General features: G+C 44.1%; 1 protein-coding gene and 1 pseudogene across 3 annotated transcripts in view; one reads left to right on the top strand and one right to left on the bottom strand.

Moving 5' to 3' along the window:
- Window positions 1-4,967, top strand: part of BMP7 (bone morphogenetic protein 7) — a 79,390-nt gene extending 74,423 nt beyond the window's left edge. For both annotated transcript variants that reach the window (XM_082226270.1, XM_082226271.1), the window contains exon 7: window positions 224-4,967. In XM_082226270.1, the coding sequence (XP_082082396.1) occupies window positions 224-373 (150 nt within the window). In that variant the 3' untranslated portion in view covers window positions 374-4,967. The remainder of the gene's footprint in view (window positions 1-223) is intronic.
- Window positions 4,968-16,104: 11,137 nt separating this feature from the next.
- Window positions 16,105-16,723, bottom strand: LOC309533789 (large ribosomal subunit protein uL6 pseudogene; annotated as a pseudogene). Its single transcript has one exon. The product of its transcript is annotated as a large ribosomal subunit protein uL6 pseudogene (transcript).
- Between the last annotated feature and the right edge of the window lie 1,795 nt (window positions 16,724-18,518).

Here is an 18,518-nt window from a genome sequence, read left to right as displayed (position 1 = left end):
GTTGGACTGCATTCCCCATCTTGACCATTGGCCTTGTTGCATTAAAGTTCAACAATATCTGGTGATCTACATCTTCCCCATCTCTGTGTTAAAACACCCAGGTTCTCAAGTTTGGGTCAATAGGAAAGATTTGTGTTAACACCTATCAAAACATTTTGTGATGGTGGCCATAGAAGAGAAGATGTGACTACCTTGATGTCTTGCAACCTTTTTGTCCCAACAGGTTCACTTTATAAACCCAGATACAGTGCCGAAGCCTTGCTGTGCCCCAACGCAGCTCAACGCCATCTCTGTCCTCTATTTTGACGACAGCTCCAACGTCATTCTGAAGAAATACCGGAACATGGTGGTACGAGCCTGTGGCTGCCATTGAACATTCAAATCGGGAAAGCCGCTTGCAGCTTGCAGAATGTGCAGGTTGTGTGTGCCGTTGTCTTATAACATGTGTCGTTAGAAAGAAAAGAAACCCTTCTTTGAAAACATGCCGCAGTTCTTAGGAACACCATTTCTGAAGTGGCCAAAGAAAAGAAACGCATACACAAGTGGCACCTTGAACAATTTTGGCTTCCAAATAAGCATCATTCTGCAAACTGATGCACAAGGAAAACAAGGACTGAGGATCGGTTTTGTAAACAGGTCCGTAAGGCAAGCAAAACCTGTCCAAAAGTGCTTTGTCAAGGGGGAAATGAACCTTTTTAACAACAACTAAAAGCCATCTGTAGTGGGAAACATGCTTGTGTGTGTGATTGCGTGTCTGTTGTGTCGGGGAGGGGTTTGTAAAAGTTACTTTTAGAGGAATGAATTGTTTGAACTGAAATGAGTGAATTAAGCTGCCTGAATGAAGCAGTGATTCTGTTAAAAATTACTGTGGATGTGTAAATCCTGACTTTTTGTTTTCATGGATGTTTCTATCTTCCCATAACATTTTACATGTTTGGCACATTTCACCACCAAAGCGGTACTGCAATTCTTGCAAAGCAGATCTCAATTGTCGGTGTGTGTGTGTGTGTGTGTGTGTGAGAGAGAGAGAGAGAGAGAGAGCGCAAGCGCGCGATTGAGAGATTTACAGCTGTGCATCATGTTCCCCAATCAAAAGCACAACCAGCAATAGAAATCTAGAATAGTTGTGGCTTATTTGTACATCATGTTCCCATCCTAACACACCGACAGCCATATAAACTGCACACGTATCTGATTCACTGTCATGTATCTCCAGTACAGTTGACTTAATTGTGTGACACCTTGCACAATTAAGCCACTACAGAACTCCTATTTTTATATTTTAAAAATTTGCTGTAAACCAACAATAAAATTTGCAAAACTGGTTCCTTTTCATAACATTTAGCCACAACAACAAATGAGCAGTTTTTACTCTAGGAACAGAAAATCATTGTTATTCTCCACATCCTTAAACTTTCTTTCATTTGATTTACTTCCAACTCCATAGGCGATAGGAATACTTAGGCCTCCAAAGCAGTGGACCTCTTTTGGTGTCTGGAAGGGATGTGCTTGTCACAAGGATTTTATTTTCCTGAGCAGCATCCTCTCTCAGATTCTAATATTCTGTAGTGCTGGTTTTAATCCTCCCCAAATCTGGCATGGCAGGAGGGTAGTATAGCATGTATCCAGCAGCATTCCACGGAAAAATATTATTGATAAATTTTTAATATTTCTTGTAAACCGCTTGGAGGTTTTATTACCCTCCAGTGGCATATGAATTGTGTTAAATGAATAAATAAACACTGGGCAGAGTTCTGTATCTTACCAATGTGGATGAGGAAATGGACAGGATCCTTATCAAATTGGGAAGGTCTGCCACACTGTAAAGGACAGGTCATACATTCAGAAGTATGACTTGGGGGACAGAATTAAATTCAGAAGAACCCATTTGCTGAGAAACTGGATAGGCGTCAGGGATTTTTAGAAAGATTTAGGAACTACAGTTGATGACCAACTTGTACACAAATCAACAGTATGATGTTAAGACAAATATCATTTTAGGTTGCACCGACTGGTAGAACTGTTCCAAAACTTGAGGTGTTCTTCTCCTGAGCTTAAGATGTCTGTATCTGAAGCACTGTGTTTCGTTATTTGTACTACTTTCAAAAAGAGGCTTGGGACACTGGGAAAGTTTTGAGGGGAAAGATACCAAGATTAGTAAATAGGAAGGAAGACTAAAGGAAGCAGGCCTCTGAACATTGGGAAGGGATGTCTTAACTTGCAGGATTATTTTCCGCAAGATGAGTATGGCTTTTCAAAAAAGCATTTGGAGCACAGAGGATAGCTCTATCAAGGACTATTAAGTGCTACAGCTAAATCCCAGTTTTCCCTACATACACATACAAAGTCCCTTCTAAAAATATAATGAATGAACGCAGAGATCTTAGGAACAAATCAGACTGGTTAATTTTGTGGGGAGCAGGTGGGATTTGTGTATCTTGGTTGGCCAAAAGCCTGTTTTGCTGGCGAAGGCATGCTTGGAAATTTGTGGGACTGAACAAAGTATCCACAGCAAATTTTGTCTGTTGCTGGTGGGACCTCAAGGTGTTACCAAGGACTCCCCAAAACCCCACATTACCAAAGATGTGACTGAATACCTTTTATACTAATTGGGCATGGAGTTTTATTATCCTGCATAGCTTATTGTGCCTTACGATGCTAAATACTTTTAGAATGTAGACTAAATTATGCAGAACAAAAGAAGTTTTACAGTTCATAGATAAAACCCCTGTTTTGCCCACCAAATGTTTTGGACCATGATTCTTATTAGCCTCCATCATGTTGGATGGGCTAATAGGAGTCATCGTCCAAAATATCTGCAGGGCACCAAGTTAGGGGGAAGGTTGGCCTGAGACAAGGGTGCTAACCTTCAACCATAGGCCTAAGAACACAGTGACTTGCCCAATAAATAGCCAGAGGGATTCATGTCCAAGCCAGGATCTGAACTGTGCTCTTCCAGACCATGGTATTTGCTGCCAGAAGTAGCAAGAGCAGCTTCGCTAAAAAGTTCCTTACATCCACCAGTCACAGCTTCAAAATTCAGACATGATTTGGTGCAAGAAATATCAGGCATCATAAATAACCAGCAGTCCTCTGTCTCATTGTACATTTCAACGAGGCCTTGGTGGAAAAGGGGAGGGGGGGGAGAAAAAACACCCAAAAGTGCAGCATTCACGTGAGAGAACGACTGAGAAGGTTTGAGATCCACAGCACAGCCGTTGTTGTCATTCAGCACTTGGGGTTTTGCAAACCTCCAATGAGGGGAGAAGGGTCCTGCTATCACAGTGGGGTTCGTGCTGTGATGAGGCATCCTTTTTCTTAAGGCTGCTCCTCTAGCAAGCTGGCAAATTGGGGCCCAGGTGAAAGGCCGCATGTTCTCCAAACAGAGCCTAACTACTTGGGCTAGCCACAGGCGCTTTCTGGCAGCATCTGAAACCTCAGCTCGTCCCTGGGCCAGCTGGTGCTGATGTGGGCCTTGGTTGTTCAAGACCACCTCTGAGAGAGGACACTTCCTTGTTCTCCTTCACAGAGTCAGAGGAAAGGTAGCATACTTGTTGCTGGAGCGCAGCCACATGAGGAAGAATAGGAATTGACGTCTCTGCTTTCCTACCTACTTCTCCCTCTGGCAGCATGGGGATGGGGGGGTTGGTCTTTGTGGGGAGGAGGAGTGGACCCCAGATAGGGCGCGTGTATTGCATGAGGGGCGCCCACCCACACCCAGAAACCCTTTAAATGATCATACCATCATATGCAGTGGTTATACAGTGACCTCAGCATGTCTTTACCTTCACTTTCTGATCAGGAATTCCAGTCCACATTCCCCTAAAAAATGTTTTCAAAAAACAAATTTCTTTATTAAGAAAATGCCTATGGGGTTCTTCGACTCCCGAGGCTGCCATTATTAAAAATGCAATTACAAGTTAAACAAGGAGGATTTGGTATTCCAAATCCAGAACTATATTCCCCAAGCTTATTTATTGTCAAATATTAGATGCTGGAAACCCCAAACTAGTGATAAATTTTCCGAATTAGGCAATCCTGGAATATACATATATAGCTCCTTTATCTTGATGGACAGCATTGGGATCAGAGTATATTAAAACTTTTTCTCGCAGTGTTTTATCTCTGATCAGAAGGTATATAATCAGATACTGGTGTATAACCACATAAAATTGGTCTGGGCCAACAGATACTGTATTTCACACAAGGCCCTGCAGCGAAGTCTGGCTTATCTGTTTGTTGTGGACCATCAGGGGCCTCCGCAAGACCTATCTTCTCCCTCACTTAGCTTTGCAACAGTCCCTGCCCATGTAGCCCATGCCAGAGAAGGCAGGATGGGGAAGTGCCTAGACCTCTGGTGCGTTATTATAGAAAAGTTCAGCCACCTAATTATCTACTTCTAGGGGTTTGATAAGCCTTGTTCAGGGAACTCAGATGCTTCTTTTAAGGCTAACGATACATAAGAAACACCTTCTGAGTGTGTACGCGTATATTATATGGGTGAGCTCCAGTGCCTTGTTGCCCTGTTGGTTGCTGTTCTATAGGTGGCATAAACTGTTTCACTGTATACCCTCCAGTCTCTTCTTTTTAAGATATGTTTTATGGGGATATTGTTTTTCCTGGGGTAATAAATGGCAGGCTTTCTGCCCATCTCTGTGTAAACTCCGCATTGTTTGTACATGTTTGTGTAAATAGTTTTCACAAAAGCAAGAACAAAAATTATTTATTTCAGCTTCTGGATTTTTCTCTCCCCTCCAATCACGTTCAGGAAAAATATATATATCTTCATCTCTCCTTTGAGCACATTTTGTTTCCTTATTTAAAGATATTTATTAACAACTGTTGGCGCAAAAAGAAAACTATACATTTTGGGTCCTTTCTCCCCCCTTAGAGCAGTTGTTTTTAGAAGGTTGTTTGTACAATTTAATCAAATAAATCATTGCTGTTTTACATGTTTTAAAGAAGAATGCCTAGTGTGTGTTGATGTGATCATTTCTCTTTTTTCCTCTGCTCTCCGCCCTACCTGTGGTTGCACATTTATTCAGAACTTGAGTAAAGTACCACTAAGGTACACTCAGGATTTCATCTGTGTACTTATAGTCCATCCTGCGCACATAAAGATGAGTGACAAGATCTGTCCTTTCGAGAGATAGGCAATTGATTTAACGTGTCTGCCATGGTAATTTCGTTGGCCGTGTTAGCAGTGCAGAAATGATGAACTTAAAAATATGTCAAGGCATCCTTGCTAACACTGCTAGAAGTAAACCTTTATTTATTCAGGCTTGCCAACCCATGGTCTCTGCTTACTGTCCCTGGTTACACACCATAAGAATCCTGGGAACTGTAGTTTTTTAATGGGTGCTGGGAATTCTAGCTATGTGAATTCTAGCTATAAGAATTCTAGCTAACTCCATCACTATGAGCCTCCACTGCCTCCACTTCACTCTAGTTGCTGGGCATGTCAATCGTCAACTCGAAATAAAACACAGTGGTACCTAGGGGATGCGGGTGGTGCTGTGGGTTAAACCACAGAGCCTAGGACTTGCCAATCAGAAGGTCGGCGGTTCGAATCCCCATGACAGGGTGAGCTCCCATTGCTCGATCCCTGCTCCTGCCAACCTAGCAGTTCGAAAGCACATCAAAGTGCAAGTAGATAAATAGGTACCGCTCCAGCGGGAAGGTAAATGGCGTTTCCGTGTGCTGCTCTGGTTCGCCAGAAGCGGCTTAGTCATGCTGGTCACATGACCTGGAAGCTGTACGCTGGCTCCCTCAGCCAACGGAGCGAGATGAGCACCGCAACCCCAGAGTCGGTCACGACTGGACCTAATGGTCAGGGGTCCCTTTACCTTTTTATCCTATGCAGTTACATTCCTTCTTTCCCCCTTAGTCACAAGGCCTGTCAGTCTACTAGATCTCAAGATCACCTAATAGTGGGGAACTCGATCACTGCCTGCCCCCCTTACTTTGATTCTTTCCCACCTCCTATTTCCTTGTATTCCTAACTGCTTAGATTATGTGCCATGGTTACTTGTCAACAGTCACAGCAACCACACAGCTCTTAATGCAGAAATGTGGGGGTGGGGTGGGGGGCTAAGAGCCCCAAGGAAAAAACGTAAATCCATTGCTGGCAGCCTTGCAAAGATGCCCAGTTGATTCTAGCACAGCTGTCGGCAGCTGTTTCAAAGAATTAGGAGGTAAATTAATTCTGTTTACTGCTGACATAGTTGAGAGATTTAGTCATTCCAGTAAAATTGCAGAGGCACAAGAAAGGCAGGGGGAGAGAATTGCTAGGGAAACATCAGCCAAGAAGTTGAATCTCTCTCCTTTCCCCAACTGCCCAATTTAAGTGGCTATATTTCCAAAGATGCTGCCAGCATTAAGATTCTCTCCTGACGCCTTGACACCACTTCATGGAGAGTATGTTCTTCCTCCTGAGGCAACATATAGAGTAGCGGTTAGAGTGTCAGGCCAGGTCCTGGGAAACCAGGGTTCAAAACTTCCTGCAGTCGTAAGCCTCACTTTGAACCAGTAACCACCTCTTAGCCCAACCTACCTCACAGGGGGGTGGGGAGTACATAATGAGAACCATGTACTCCTAGTGGTGCAGCAATAAAACTGCTATCACATTTGCAAAGCTAAGCAGGGTCTAGTGAGGTTTCAAATTGGATGGGAGACTGTGTTGAGATCCCTGCATTGCAGGGGGTTGGACTAGATATACAATTCTATGATTCTACGTGCACCGCCCTGAGATCCTTGGAGGAAGGGCGGGATAGAAACGGAACAATAAGTAAAAATAAATAAATAGGCTTGTACCCAGTGTAGTGCTAAGAACAGTCTCAGCGCAAGGATTTTTGCCTGCACAATGGGACTCCCTCTAAATCTGATTTGGGGGTTCCTCCAACCCTCTGGAGCAGATCTGGGAAGAGCAGCGAGGAGGAGAGGAAGCAAAGGCTGTTGTGCACTGATGATACGGTTACGCAGCACTATGTTAGATACAAGCCATAAAGTTTGTAAACACTTGTTTGCAGCAGGAATATTCACTAGGGACATGCCTCTCTATGTTCCCCTAATTGTTAGACAAATGTTTGCCCGTTATTCCAGAAACTGAACTGGAACCTTGCACAGAACATACTTAGGTACCCCACTAACTCCAAGAAGGTACATTTCCTACTGTTTCCAATATTCAAGATGTGAGTGCCATTTCTTCTGTAGCCAAAGCAGCACTACATGCCCCCCTCAAGAGACAATATACCAGCAGACTCAGGGGAACCGCAAAGTTCTCTCTTATCTCTTTCACACACGTGCACTCACATATAATATGTGACATCCAAAAGGAATGGAAACCCTCAAAACAGTCCAGTGAAATCTGAGCACATTGAGTGTTCATAGAGCTCTGGCTGAGTGATGAAGGGGAGGGAATGGAGAATTGATTGAGTTGAGGAGCCATGGAAAAGAGTGACTGGGATCCTGAACAGCAGCACTTCACACTGCAACACTTTGTTGCAGATCCTGCTTGTGTCTCCAATGCTGTGGTCTCAACTGGGATCATATTATGCTCCTGTGCTACTGCACATTTCAGATGATCAGGTGGGAGAAAGACAGTCGCCTTTGGTGACTTTTCTTGAAGCTCCTTACCATCTTATTTCTCAGTCTCTTTCAGTATTCATGCTGCCAGGGTGGTTGGAATTAGAGGCTGAGACAGCTCTGTGTGTTAAAATATGGGACTCCCCCAATTGCGTGGATTCAATTTTGAGAAGAAAGCAATTGGATAACTTAAGTGGTGATGCACCTTCATAATCGTGCCAAACATATACTTCTCTCCCCAAGCACTTTTGCACAGCAGAGGTCACTTTGGGGATAGAATAGGTGCATGAGAGAGGAAGAAATTCAACAGGTGCAGTTTCACCCACCAAAGATAGGGAAAGCTGCTCCTATTGAACTTCTACCTGCCATAAAGATCTCACAGACAAGGAGTCCTGTTAAGGGGGAGTAACTGGATGAGCGATGAAGCGTGAGCAAAGTATTTGAAAGGAGCCCAGCGCAGGGTAGGGAGCAAATATATTCTCAGCCCAGTGCTGACGGCGAAGGGGTATTTTGGTCAGATTTCTTTACTGCAACATCCTTAACCCAGCCGTTAATGTATCTGGCTCTGATATGAACTTTGGCCCGGCTAATGGAGGGAAACTATTCAAAGTTGGTGGATTTATCCCTATGCAATATGCTACTGATGTGTCAAGTTCCTTGGATGACTTCACATAAACTATGTGAAAGTGGAAAGATGCCGAGTCTGGAATGAGTTACAAAGGGTCAAAGTTCAGCTATGTTGTCTCCCAGTTCTCTTGCAAGCGAAACCACTTTCCCCCTCCGCTATTTGGGAATCTTATTTAACTGTTACCCCTAATCCTAAACACATTCGCTTGGGTTGGGGGTGGGGGGCAGGTTCCATGGCTGTCAATGGCGTGTGCTTGTTCCAAGTAAATAATAAACGCATTCATTGGAGGGGGAATTAAATTGCTAGTAAATTTATTGCAATTATGTTAAGGCAGCTCCAGTTATTAGATGTGTGCAGTATCAACACCAACAATAAAACCAGTACAACACACACACACAGCTTAACAGAATTTTTTTATATGAGTGGCTGACACCATAGTTCATTTCTCCTTTCTCTGAAGTTGCCCCACCGACTTGAACTACATTGCTCCAGAGAAAGTTGTGTGGGTTTTTCCCCCATTTATATATTATGTTTCTATCTCACATTCCCTCAAGGTGTTGTGCCTGAACCCCCCCCCCCTCGTTTCATCCTCACAACATCATTGTGAGGCAGGTGAGGTTGAGAGACGCTGACTGGCCCAAGGTATTTTTAATAAACAAATAACACCTATTCCCCACACTCCTGAAAGATTTGGGACTCATATTTATATGAGTCACTTTCCCCCGCCCCTCCCGGTTAGTTTTTGCAGAGTAAGTTTTTCATGACAAAGAAAAGTGAAGACAAAACGTAACATTGCAGATGACAGAATGTTCCAGGTTCCCCCCTCCTTTCTTTGGTTAACCCATCCATTATTTTGGTTTCACATTACTACTGAGAAGTCGGCTGTAACAAGGGCAAGGTAAAAACAAGCACGTACCATAGGCAGAATGTGCAACGATAAATACTGTTAAGGGCATCTGGGTTTAAGAAGCTGTAGTTAACTTTCTGTCAGCACTGCCATTGGAAACTCTTATTTTCTGAGATTTATATCTTTATTTTAGGAAGGGAGCGGAGAAGAGGGTGGTGGAAGAGAGATTGGATTCCCTTGGATTTCAACGCATGAGTTTTAGCTATCAAGCGTTTATTTTTGTAGTTTGTGCTGCATGCTGTGCGGGATGGGTTCAATTTGTCTGTTATGAATTTCAGTGGATCATGTAACTGTAGCACTGTTTACCTCCATTTTTTATTTTTATTTTAAGAATGATTATTGACATATTTTGTGCTTAGCAGGAAACCAAGGTCCCCTGCAGACAATGGTTCTTGTTCAGAGCACTACAACTGTAGGGCAACAGAGGCATTTTTCTTTTCTTCTTTAAAAGGCTCACAAATACAAGCCAAGGGTAGGCATACGGTGGCAGCCATCTTGTCCTGCACATCTTGGACTCGGCCAAGGGTTGCCTCAAACCAATAGCATGAATCCAAACAGCAGGAATTAAAGAATGAACATCCCTGGCCAAGGAGTCAGAAAATAACAGAATGTGTTAGATGCAGCACTGCCAAGAATCTGAAGAACACTCCAGAAATATGGTTAGGGAAGACGTGGATAATGTCCGAGCTGAAGGCTTGAGGAAGCAGGTGTTGGTTCTTCAGGGAGCCATGAGGGCTAGCCCAAATGGATCTGCTTCCTGGGGTAGAACAACAAATGGTGCCCACCGCTCCCTCACACAGGCTGCATACACACTCCTATTCATCCTGCACCCAGTACACTCCCACCACTGGTTTGTAATGTGGTGTGCACCGAACATTTGCTCTTGGTAGTCTCACCTGCCTCAGAAGTTCAGGGGTCATGACCCAGGAGAGGCCATTCACTGTGGCAACTTCAAAGTTGCGTAACACCCTCACCTCGGAAGTGTGTCTGGCTTTTTTGCTATACCAGAGCCAGGGCTTTTTTGGGTTGTGGCTCCGATCTGGTGGAATGCTCTGTCACAAGAGACTAGGGCCCTGTGGGACTTGACATCTTTCCGCAGGGCCTGCAAGACAGAGCTGTTCGACCAGGCCTTTGGCCAAGGCACAGCCTGACCCCCTCCTTTGGCAATCCTCACAGAACTCTAGCCCAATGGTTGCCATTAATTTGATTGGAATAAATTTTATAATGAAATGATTTTAGAATGTTTTATCATTTTACTGTTGTTAGCTGCTCTGAGCCCGGCTTTGGCTGAGAAGGGCGGGATATAAATAAAAATTATTATTATTATTATTATTATTATTATTATTATTATTATTATTATTATTACTGCTTTTGGCGAATGCCGAAAAATCATTTATTCAGCGTCTTCAGGAAAGTGAGGGGCAGATGGGACTTGTCAACCTGGGAAGGTAGCCCATCTAGGAGAAGGAAAACTCTGATCACAAACTTCTGCTGCCTTGTGGGCAGTGCTGTTTTTCTAGAAAAAGAGGTGCTGGAACTCACCATGAACTCCTCCCTTGTTCTCTTATAATGGCAATGGTGCCCGTCTGAGAGGTGCTGGAACTGCTTTCCGGAGAGTTCCGGCTGAAGAAAAGCCCTGCTTGTGGGACACATTTGGGAGAGGAAAAGGCTAATGAGTAAACCCTACACAAATTTGGATTGGAGTCCCTAAGTCCTTGTACACCTCCTTCTGTAGTCAAGCTGGTGCCAAATGTATTGCTCTGCTTTCCTTTGGACCACATCAGTGAGGCTGAGAGGGGTCTTGTTGTCTGGGTAGCCCAGGATTCAGTGCCCAGACTTGCATCCCGGAGACATCACTTCAGTGCTGCTAACTCAGCAAAAACAATGCAATTTGACTTCACCCCTGAAGGTGCCCTCCATTGTCTCTCGAGTGCGCCAGCAACCACATTTGTTACCCCTGACATTGACTCATCAGAAGAAATAACATGGAAGATGACAGAGAATTTGTGCATGAACCCAGCTTTTATGGTGCATCTCCAAATTAAAGTCAACTTGCAATCATAGTCTGTTCATATCAACTTATTCATTGCTTTGGTACATCTTCTCCCACCACAATTAAATAAATAATAACCCACCTCTTCGGACACTGCGGCAACCCTGAAGCACTGGTGTGGTTATAATATGTCATGCTGTTTTCTGAAAATGTAGTGGTTTGACCACTTAGCCAAAAAGTTGGAAAATGAAACCTTCAGCTTTCTTTGGGGGGCGGGAAACCCACTAAACCACCAATAGTAGCCTCTTGGGAAGCTAGGAGTCAGAGTGAATGGAGTCTGCCAAAATGTATGGAATTTCCTGTTAACACCACTAGACCACAAATTCAAAGCATGTCAAATTTAGCTGGGGACTGTAACACATGGAGTTACAACTTTCAAAGGTAGATGTGCAAAAGCATGGAACTACACATAAATGCAATTATGACTCAAAGCACAGGTTGGATGAAAATCTGAAGGAACATGGATACAAGTGCTGGTTAGGAAACTTCAAGCCCTACCAACTTTCTAGGAAAACACATTTATGTACTCACTCATATGTATCTTCCAATTTTGTAAAGAAAAAGGGACAGAAACATGTCTCATGTTAGTAAATGTTTACACAGAACATTTCTAACACGAAACTTCGGAAAAGAGGAGATAAGTTGAATGTTCAGATGAGGGGATTTGGAACACTTGAGAATGAAGATTTGGTGAGCAATTATTTGGATCTTTCAGTGACCACATTCATACCCTGCCTTGAATTCGGTTCATTGCGATCCACTACAACACACTGGCTTGTGGAAGGTTCCACCAAGTTAGACTCCCTTCCTGTGGGAAGCTAATGTGTCATGGAGAAGGTCTGTCACCTTGGATGAAGCTCCACATCTTTCCAGTGACTCATGCTCTTGACAAATGTTCTCCTGCCCTCTCAATCACAATTTCTGGGAAGCAGGAGAAATTGTATTGAACCTAGCGGCGAAGCTGTGAGGGGAAAACATAATGGTAAAGGCTTTAGCAAATTATAGCTGTAGTCCTATAGCCAGCTAGCTGGCCTCTAATGGACTGTAGAATCTTGTAGAAGTCTTATTTCATTGGTGAAGATGAGCTCCTTTAGCCAGTTCCCAGGGGTCTTCCTAATCCAAGACTAGATCTGGCATGGATGAACATCTGGCATTTGAGGTTGTCCTGGCCAGGCGTAACAAAACTGTAGTGAGGAATTCAAAGCAGCACTAAGCAGATCGCTCCATCAGTGCAGACGTTTCTCCTTGCCTGGTAGAACCATCTCTTCTTTCTCCCTGCTGCATGCTGTTCTGGGGGTTCTCCTGACCCCCCTCTGTGCCAATTTGAGGGTAAGCATGGGGGAGGGGGGAGGAAAGACCCATTGTGCTCGAAGTCCTTGCACAGGCTTCCATTAGCAGGACTTGTTAGTTGACTCCATCCAGCCCATGGTCTACAGACCTTAGTGATCTGCAAGCTTCATTCAGATGGTCCATGCCATGTTTGTAAAAATAAAAATAAAATCATATAGCGTCTAACACAGCACATTGCAATTGCTACAGCTGTCAGACAAAATCATTAAATGGTCTGCCAAGACCCTCAGCAATATTTAAGTGTTTGTGTGAAGTCTGAGAACCATTGTTCTAGGCAAAGAGTTAGTCTCTTGTAATGGATCTACCATAAACACTGTGATGGAACCCGCAAACAATTTTTTTAAATAATATTTTTTATTAAAGATTCTCTTTGTTTACAAAAATACATGCATTGTCTCTTTTCTCAGGTTGTAAAGTCTTTTCCATATATCAGTTACATCTGATGTGAGACATTAGTGTTGTATGCAGAATAAGGCTAGGGGAGAAGAAAAAAGAGGGAGGGAGGGAAGTGGTAAATGTTGGAGAGGCGATACCTCCACAGGCACATACCTCCACATGTGGTTGGAATGCTCCAAAATCCAACCGTTCTGGACAGCAGTCCTACAAGAGATATGCAAAATAATTAAACAGGTATTAGAACTCACCCCAGAACTGGCCCTATTGAACGTTTTCCAAGATCATAATGCCCACTCACATTATAAAGAGCTTATAACCCACCTACTCTCAGCAGCCAGAAGCTGCTGTCAGGAGTAAGCATGGACCAATGGTATCAAATAGTATAGGAAACAGCCTTACTAGAAAAGCTAACCAAGAGACTGAAACAGACATGGCGACAAAGAGAAGAGGACACCTTCACCCCAGTATGGCTCCCCTTTATCACATACACAGCCCAACAAGACAACAAGAACCCACTGATAGCATATGAGTCAATATGGCTTACTTGACCCAACAATTCCCCCCCCCCAACAAATCTCACTTCAGCCAACTAAACACAACCAACTATGCCCTGGGCCCCACAACCAACCTCCCTCACTACCAAGGAAATATAATAAACAAACAGAAAGAGAACCTATCCAAATGATGCTGACATAAAACCCCCACATACACACTAAGTATAAGAATCTGCAAACCTTTCAACTCTGATCAGATCTCCCCCCTCATCTCATTTATTTGGAAAGCAATGGTAGGGAAGCCCTGAACTGGACCAGAACCCCAGTGCTGAGGGAAGTGGTTAAATCCACCCATCTGCCATTTTCCTGATCCAAATTGCTCCCTCCTACTGCCGTTTACTCTGTTAAAGTAAACATACTTGTGGCTGCCTTTAAAAGAGATTAAAAGAGTTCAGAGAGCCATTTCCCAATGTCTTGTCTTGTTAGCCTCTGAAATAGCAAGGCTTCTCTCCCGTCCATGAATAAATACCAGGTTACATTCCTGCAATTTCCTCTGAAACTTATCTTTCAATCTTCTTAATCCAGTTACTTGAGCATCTTCATGTTAAAAAGGGGGGGAATGGCATCAGAATATGGTGATGAGAGTGTAATTTCAAGAGCCGCAGAGCTATATATAGGCATTGCTGAACAACCAAATGAACTACTTTACTTCTGTCAACCACAATGCCACTGAGATAGATGAATTACTGTCATTTCCAAAATTGCTAGCTGCAGAAGAAACATCCAAGACACTATCGTGTGCTCTAGCAGTGGGACTGACAAATCCACTGTAATCATGCAAAAACATTTTAAATGGTGCTGGTAAGGACCAACTCTGGAAATGGAGTGTCAGTCACTGAATCTGGAGACTTATGGCACTCTGATATGGTCCAGGGGTTGCATGGGTGGGGACTGAGCCAAAACTGGGCAAGGCAAGAGATGTAAAGGTAAAGGGACCCCTGACCGTTAGGTCCAGTCGTGGCCGAGTCTGGGGTTGCGGCGCTCATCCCGCTTTATTGGCCGAGGGAGCTGGCGTACAGCTTCCAGGTCATGTGGCCAGCATGACTAAGCCGCTTCTGGCGAACCAGAGCAACGTACGGAAACGCCGTTTACCTTCCCGCCGGAGCGGTACCTATTTATCTATTTGCACTTTGACATGCTTTCGAACTGCTAGGTTGGCAGGAGCAGGGACTGAGCAACGGGAGCTCACGCCGTCGCGGGGATTCGAACTGCCGACCTGATCGGCAAGTCCTAGGCTCTGTGGTTTATCCCACAGCACCACCCGCGTCCCTTATGTGGCTCTTACCTTTGACAATAGGATACATTGTTGTATCCTAATGTGGCTACATTGTAATGTGGCTACATGTGGATACATTGTTGTATCCTAATGTTGCATCCTAATGTGGCTCTTACCTTTGTACAATAGGCTACATTGTTGGCATCCATCTGCCTCGGGAGACAATGGAGAAGTGCACCTTCGGGGGTGAAGTCACACTGTTGGGGAGTTACAGTGCCTGCTGTGGCTGTAGAAAGCATTATGGAGAGACATGTTTTGTTGCAGCTTGGGCAGATGAAGTCCCGGTCTGGTTGTGCAGATGCACCATGGCATTTCTTTGCTCTGGTCACTGCTGTGGATGCACAACCTGACTGTCTCCAGGCACCGTGGTTGCCTGCAAAGGATTCTCATACAGCAGCATTGATATTGCCAGCCTTCATGTCTCATTTGCAGACATCTTTGTAGCACAGGGTTGGTCTGCCAATGGGCCTGGTGCCTGAAGCCAGCTCCCCGTGGAGCACGTCCTTGGGGATCCTGCCATCTTTCCTTCTGTGGACATGACCAAGCCAGAGAAGAGACAGGAATGTGCACATGCTGGGAATGTGGAGAGCACGTCTCTGCCCTGCCATGTGATGCCCAAAATCTTCCTGGTACAGCACATGCAGGAGGCATTGAGGCAGGTGTAAGTTTCCCATGACTCACTTCCATAAAGCAGTGTGCTCAACATGCAAGCCTGGTAGACCTTCATGGTTTACATTACCATATTTCAAGGACACATTCCAATCTCACAAAAAACACTTGGAGAAGGTGCAGAGGACAGCCCATGAGGACAGCCTTGGGAGAAGCCCTGTTGTGTTCTGAGCTGATGCCAGAACCCACAGGGAAAATGGCAAGACTCCTGGACCATGGACAGCTACAGGTGAGCCTCTTGCTCCAACAAAGATTGGTACCAGACTGAGGCCTCTGTCTCCAGACTACCTCCTCCAGGCACCACCTGACTGAGAAAGTTTCAGACCCTTAAAGGGGCAGCTCTCTGGCCTTAATGCTCTCCTTTGGCTAGGGAGACCTGAGTCCACACCCCTGATCTGCTGAGTTGTGTAGTTGCAAACCTGTGCACGGCTACCTGGGAGTAAGCTCCACTAAAGTGAGTGGAGTAACTTCTGATTGTTGTTAAATACACCAAGCTTTTCAAAAGGTCTCCAGTCAGCTGAAAAGCAGCCCTTAGCTATAAATTATTATTATTATTATTGAAATATATTGCTTTAATTTTTATCCAAACAACGTCAAACTGTTTGGTTCATACAGCCAACTCCTGATGTGAATTGAAGGCTTGCTGCATGCTGTGCTGCTTTGTGCCCAGGGTGTCAATTTAGGATCTATTTATAGAGTTTTATTCATCTGCCAGTTGTACTGTTCCCTTCTCAGAGACGTAGATACCATCCAAAAATTTCCTGATATCTTTATTCTTGACTGTGGTGGCCTGCTGAATCAAGTCAGCAGAGTTAGATACCAATTCAATGTCATTTCCTTCAAGGATCAGCTCATCCTTCTGGACTTGCGACACTACACAGTTGACCCCTGGCCTCATGCGCACCCGACGGATATACTTCTCCCCAAGAAAGTTACGGATTTCCACAAGTGAGCCATTCTCCTGGATAACCACATTGATGGGGAAGTGAGCATACACTGACCTCGTCTTGTAATGAAAGCCCAATGTGACACCCTTGATCATATTTTGCATGTGACTGCAAATTGTGCGGACTTTTGCCAGCTCCTTTCTGTTACCCCACCATTTGTCAACATGCAGCTTCTTGCATTTCTTTCCCAAGAGACAGAGTTCTACACTGATATGATTGAAATCCCTTTGCAGGGTTCCTCTGGGGCCCTTGACAATAACTGTCCGTCCCTTCAAACGAACCTCAACTTTTTCTGGGATGTCGACCGTCAGGTTGCTGGGAATGGTCTTCATTTTAAATCTCCCTGTTTGCGGAGAGGAGGAAAGCGCCCTTAGCTATAAATTAGAACAGCAGAGAATCTTGCAAAGAAGTGTTACCACTTAAACTGCTGGCATAAAACCGAAACCCTGTCAAAATACCCAGCCCCCGCTGGCTCATTTCCCCCATTCTCAGACTCTTTCTAGGCTATTCTGTCATAGGCAGTGGTAAAACTCGAAAGCCTTGTTATCACCTTATTCGTTTGGCGGAGCAAGGAGGGCCAATCCATTACCTCGGTGCTCTGGCAAATTACATCATTACTGCTGCTTTGGAAAGAAGAGTCCTGGTGGTCTTTTTCCCTTCTCTTCCCCATTCCTGAGCCACCAAACCACTGCAGTTGCCTCTCCTCAGTCAGGCTTCCTTCTACCCCTGTCTTTCACCAGTGGTGGTGGAGAAAAAACCTCCACAAGTATTGGAAGACACAGGATCTACCCACCTTGGAAGAATGGCAGATGAAGGTGATAGACTATATGGGACTAGCAGAAATGACTGGCAGAATCCGAGACCGGGGAAAAGAGATGGCGGAAGAAGATTGGAATAAATTTAAGAACTACCTTAAGAAACACTGTAAAATTCATGAATCTTAGAATAATGTTGTTTTTAAATCTACCGTATTTTTTGCACCATAACACTCACTTTTTTCCTCCTAGAAAGTAAGGGGAAATGTCTGTGCGTGTTATGGAGGGAATGCCTACGGGTGGCATGCCTACAGATTTTCCTCCTCTAAAAACTACGTGCGTGTTATGGTTGGGTGCGTGTTATAGAGCGAAAAATACGGTAAATGGAGTACAGCTGTAAAGATTAAGTGAAAGGAAAGTAAGGATGATAATTAGATAAAATAAAGGGTGAGGATTTGCTGAGCTAAATTTTTGAAATGGGAACGCAGAAAGGGGAGGTATGAGGAGGTCGGTGAAATAAGTTTTAAGAAAATAAGGTATTGAAATTATACTTGTTCTTTTTTATGTTCTTTTTGTTTGCGTGTGTGTGTATTGTTATGTTTGTTATAATCTGTAAAATCTTAATAAATATTTATATATATAAAAAAGAAAAAACCTCCACAACAACTATGAAGCACAGCTGAGCAGGAGAATGCAAGGCATGCCTCGTAGGCTGAGAGCAGTGCCATCATAACTACCCCCACAAAAAACCCCCAACTTTGTTGCTTCTCTCTGTGTCTTTCGGGGTGTGTTTGTTAACAGAGGCATATGTCTCATGCGTCAGAAATGTGCATGGCCAGAGGATAAGTATAAGGCTCTCTTGCCCCTTAATCCAACCATGCGTTTCTACACTGCTTCGTTTTGTAATGCATTTACAATACACCCCCTTGCACAATGTTCCAACAAGCGATGGCCTCCGAGCACTGCCTTATCTCTCACAGACATGACATCTGCAGCTGCTGCGGGTTTCTTCCTATGAGATGAAAGGACGAGAGGAAGATTCTTCCAGTAAATTTTATAGTGCCCACAACAGAGAGGTTGGAAGTCACTAGGATTAAAAATAAAATAAAATCAAAAAAATAAAATCACTGCCTCCTGGTGAGTAATGAATAAGGAGCATGCCAACAAAGTAAACACCAAGACAACATCTAAAGACAGGGCAAAAGGAACTGGATTAAAGGATATCTAATGGGTGGAAGGCACAAGAGGGACATAAACAAGCTTCTCCATCCTGTTAAGTGTCACTTAAGTGCCTTTCCCCCCATATGACCCCCACCTAAACTGTTCAACTCACCGGCTGAGGCCCTTCTTTGCACTCCCCATGCAGCAGGAGTCCAGAGGGTGTCAGAGAAAGAACAGG

Source organism: Podarcis vaucheri (assembly GCF_965113315.1).
Source record: "Podarcis vaucheri genome assembly, chromosome: 6".
Classification (NCBI taxonomy): Eukaryota; Metazoa; Chordata; class Lepidosauria; order Squamata; family Lacertidae; genus Podarcis; species Podarcis vaucheri.
This window is presented reverse-complemented; position numbering and strand designations above follow the sequence as displayed.